Here is a 5,000-nt window from a genome sequence, read left to right on the forward strand (position 1 = left end):
CAGCTTGGATACCAGCTAGGAGATACACACCTTCGATACAGCACACACACACACACCTATACACCTGATCTCAACTGGTGACAAACCTGCCCAAAGAATCATACTTCACACCTTCAACCTCACCACCATTGGCTAGACCAAAGAGATGTCAGAGATAAGATTGTAGACCTGCAAAAGGCTGGAATAGGCTACAAAACCATCGGCAAGCAGCTTGGTGAGAAGCAGACAACTATTGGTTCGATTATCCAAAATGGAAGCAACACCAAACAACTGTCAATCGCTCTAGGTCTGGGGCTCCATGCAAGATATCCCCTTGTGCGGTATCGGTGATCATACGAAAGGTGCAGAATAACCTCAGAACTACACAGGGGGAGCTTGTGAATGATCTCAAGACAGCCGGGACCACAGTCACCAAGAAAACCATTAGCAACACACTATGCCGTAATGGTTTGAAGTACTTCAGCGCTCGCAAGGTCCCCCTGCTCAAGGAACCGCATCAGGGCCGTCTGAAGTTTGCCAATGACCACTTGAATGATTCTAAGGAGGATTCGGAGACAGGATGTGATCCGATGAGACCAAAATCAAGCTCTTTGGCATCAACTCGACATGCCGCGTTTGGAGGGGAAGAATGCTGAATGTGTCCCAAGAACACCATCCCCACCGTCAAGCATGGAGGTGGAAACATTATGCTTTGGGGCCGTTTCTCTGCCAAGGGTACAGGATGACTCCACCGCATCGAGGGGACTATGGATGGGGCCATGTAACACGGAATATTGGGCTTGAATCTCATTCCCTCCCATTGAAAACACAACCTTAAGGATTTGGAGAGGATCTGCAAAGAGGAGTGGAGCAAAATCCCTCCTGAGATGTGTGTAAACCTGGTGACCAACTACAAGAAATGTCTGACATCTGTGCTTGCCAACTAGGGTTATTCAACCAAGTACTAAGTCATGTTTTGCTAGGGGTTCAAATACTTATTTTCTGCCTCAAATGCAAATTAAGTCATAAATATTACAAAATGCAGTTTTCTGGATTTTTTTGTTGATATTAGCCCCACACTAACCCTAGATATTATATTTCTCGCTGTTAAAATACACCTACCATTACAATTATAGATCACACATTTCTTTGCAATTGGCCAAACTTTTTGGCAGGGGTTCAAATACTTATTTTCCCCACCGTTTATGCATGTCCCATGCAGCACACACACACACACACAGCTAAACACATGTTTGATGTAGCACACACACACACACACACACACACACACACACACACACACACACACACACACACAGCTATACACATGTTTGATGAAGCACACACACACACACACACACACACACACACACACACACACACACAGCTATACACATGTCTGATGCAGCACACACACACACACACACACACACACACCTAAACACATGTCTGATGCAGTACAAGCACACACGACCACCTAATATACATGTCCCATGCATACACACACACACACACACACACACACACACACACACACACACACACAATCCCATGCAGAGACACACGCACACACACTTATACACATGTCCGATGCAGCAACCACACACACCTATATGCATGTCTGATGCAGTACAAGCACACACACACACACCTAATATGCAGGTCCCATGCGGAACACACATACTCAGACAACCAGGCAGAGTGGATCCCATAACTAGGGTCTGGTGTACAGCGTGGATCCCATAACAGAGTGGATCCCATAACTAGGGTCTGGTGTACAGAGTGAGTCCCATAACAGAGTGGGTCCCATAACTAGGGTCTGGTGTACAGAGTGGATCCCATAACAGAGTGGGTCCCATAACAGAGTGGATCCCATAACTAGGGTCTGGTGTGCAGAGTGGATCCCATAACTAGGGTCTGGTGTACAGAGTGGATCCCATAACTAGGGTCTGGTGTACAGAGTGGATCCCATAACTAGGGCCCGATGCAGACACTGTTTAAGGCACCAGTCTGAGCAAAGAAAAACAGAGACTACACCCTGGCCAGACATGTTAAATTGTGCAAATGTCTCGCTGAAAAGTGGTGCCATCTCCGAATGTACAGATTATTTGATGGTCGCATCTACAGATGGCTAAACGAGGGCATAACAAACCTCACCTGTGTGCAGATGTAAGTGGCAGTGTTAAGATGGAACGCTTGAATAAAACATGAATGCAACTAAATAACAATTACGAATAACAATTGGCCATAATGTTTCGATCTCACAGTTAAAGATGCACTCAATGCGATTTCTGAGCCAGATGTCTAAAAGCCAAGCATCCAATTAATTTGAGAAGTTCTGGGGAGAACACACCACTGGGTCCATCAGCCGTGCTGACTAACGTATTTGCCGTACACACACTGTTAAAGTAAGTTTAAATGCTGACATTGCATACGTTAGACAGTGGTTGTAAACAACTTGCCTGCAAATATGTACAGGTCAACTTCGTTGCCTAGCCACAGAACTAATGTAATGTTTTTGCTGGCCCGTTCGCTGGCAAGCTACCGATACCACTGGGCAGAGTTCATCAGCTAAGGACGCTACGAACATCTTGCATACACACAATCAAATACACTGGAAGCCAAACACAGAATTACAGTATTTCGACATATTTTTTTTTTGTATGTGACTACGTGATTCGCCTCATAGCTCGGGGCAAAGGCAGCGCACTGAGCTTTGTTCCCGACACTGACACGACGTCTCGACTGTTAGCTAGCAACTGTTAGCTACCATTACAGTTTATAATATGTTGGCGGCTATGTTACATTGATGCCCTGATTTCCCCCCTGACAAATGAATCCCGTTTTTCCCATACTGGTGATTTCTACAGTTTTGCATCTACAGAGCACAGATGAGTGCTCCACGACGGATGCTAGCTTTCCACTTGTTTCTCACACAATCAAAGCCCTTGGTCCTGTTGTCCCGTTTACAAAAACATGGCTAGTTAGCAGTAGCTGTACAGCTACGTGTTTGGCTAAGCAAGTAAAGCTTGTTAAAAAACCTGGCGAGGGCGATTCAAATACCAAACGCATCAACCTTTCAGTTGTAGTCTGCATGTTAACATTCACCCCGATTCCACTGACATTATAAAATATACTCACTGCTAAGCCGTAAATTTCCAAATGCCGATGAACTCCCCCCAGCGGCCTGTGAAGCTCCGGTCTTTCCTGAGGTACTCCCGCCGGCCACGGCTGATCCGGCGGCTGCTGCGGCAGCTCCGGGAGCCCCCGGTGGCTCAGCAAACGAGCTGGTCCTGGGCCGCCCGCTGCCGCTCATATCTGTGTGCGAGTATGTCAGGGCAGGGGGAAGTGTGTCGTTGTATTGGGCCAAAAGGGGTTCTCAAAATGTACACTAAAATCCAATAATTATTAAAAGGCTCCCTGGACAGAGTAGCTGATAGCTAACGATGTCTCCCCCTTTCTTCTGTCCGTACGATCTGTTGGACCTGACGCACATCTGCGCTGCCCCCTGCATTGGGTTGTGGGTAATGAAGTTCATAGGGAGTATTAGTCATGTTTCTCTACCTTCGCTGTTTGTGAAGTTCAACTGTCGCTATTTTCTTAGTTATGAAGAAACCAATTTATGTTCAAATATATATAATGCATAATTTAATCTCAGAAGTGTCGAAACGCATCATGACTGGCTGTTTCAAATAGGATTATTATGGTGTATGCTTTAAAAACTAGGCGAATAAACCCAGGCACATGGCTTAATAACCAATAAAGAACTTTCTGGGGCTTGCCTATGCTCAGTTTTTTGTGTGTGGAATATATGTTACAATTAAATGGCCAATACATCTTCCATGAACTGTTTTCAAACTGTAAACGTCCACTGCCGCCCAAAACACAGCTACACGAAATCCCTAACCACGAATTTGTCCGTCAACTGACTGACAGACCAGTGATCCAATCAACACTTGGGTAAAATCATACGGCCCAATGTGAGGCGGGGCAGCTTGTCCAGACCATAGGCACAACGTCTCGGCAAACCATGCATTTCTGGCCCCCGACGCTGCCTACATCGGTAAAATCTACCTTCTGAAACAGTTTTCCTGTTAAACCGTGACCGGATTGATTTTTAGAGAAGAACTGGACGCTCTGGATCATTCCGCGGAACCGCTGTGACGGTTGCACGAGGGCTTGCCTAACCTAACGACAGTCGATGAGAGGTAAGATTCGGAAACGGGAAGGAAAGAGGAGGCCTCGCGTGGCCACGGTAGACTTCGGAGAAAAGTGGACAGCGCCGCCTGACGACCGCCGCGTTTCGGGGTGAAACTGCCAGGAGACCGCGGTGCGTTCGACAAGGTTGGGGGAAATTTAGAGAGCGCCCTCAACAGCTCGCCACAGGCCTGGCAGTTATAGCATGCCGCTGAGAAACCTACCGCGAATAGTTGGCTACAAAGACCCGATTATGATCAGGACGCGTTATGCTAAAGTGTTGGTGGTGCTAGCTGATATCCCCCGTGCCCCCATGACGTTTACAACGTTTCCGCTCGGGAAACAGTCGTGATCACTTGTCAGTTTTAAAATGCGTGTGGGGTTGTTTTAGGAAAGGTTGCAGACACGAACATTCATTGCTCGCCAGATTGTCCTACCTACATCTTTTGAAACCTCTCAACTGATGAACATGATATGCACTAGGAACATATGACTTAAGATTCCATTAAAAGAAAACGAACATCTTTATTTATTTTTTACGGCGAGAATGATGCTACAGTGCGAATAATAATGTTAGCATTTGATTTGGATAGGGAATGTATTCAGCTAAACAAAACATATGCAGTTGTACTTGTTACTCTGCAGTTGTACCTTAATGTAGCCCAGTTATATATGACAGTACTGCTAATGTCAACAACCCAGTCATGTTATTTTCATGTCATGCTGGCGATGTGGACTAGCTCTTCGCAGGCACGACGTTCCGTCAGAGTCCCCCGCTGAGGAACTAACCTACTGACCGGCATGTCTGGTTCCTGTTCGCTTTG

At 46.3% G+C, this 5,000-nt stretch overlaps 2 protein-coding genes across 4 annotated transcripts in view; one reads left to right on the plus strand and one right to left on the minus strand.

The window, feature by feature from the left end:
- The window catches only part of gsk3ab (glycogen synthase kinase 3 alpha b), a 12,224-nt gene extending 8,764 nt beyond the window's left edge, over positions 1–3,460 (minus strand). The window contains exon 1 of the mRNA XM_080858202.1: positions 3,121–3,460. Within this exon, the coding sequence (XP_080714328.1) occupies positions 3,121–3,295 (175 nt within the window). The 5' untranslated portion in view covers positions 3,296–3,460. The remainder of the gene's footprint in view (positions 1–3,120) is intronic.
- A 557-nt stretch (positions 3,461–4,017) lies between these two features.
- Positions 4,018–5,000, plus strand: part of znf526 (zinc finger protein 526) — a 10,788-nt gene continuing 9,805 nt past the window's right edge. The window contains exon 1 of one of the 3 annotated variants that reach the window (XM_080858195.1): positions 4,018–4,187. The gene's annotated coding sequence lies outside the window, so the exon portion shown is untranslated. The other 2 variants (XM_080858196.1, XM_080858197.1) reach the window with 2 other exon arrangements.

The sequence above is a fragment of the Sprattus sprattus genome (genome assembly GCF_963457725.1).
Source record: "Sprattus sprattus genome assembly, chromosome: 19".
Lineage (NCBI taxonomy): Eukaryota > Metazoa > Chordata > Actinopteri > Clupeiformes > Clupeidae > Sprattus > Sprattus sprattus.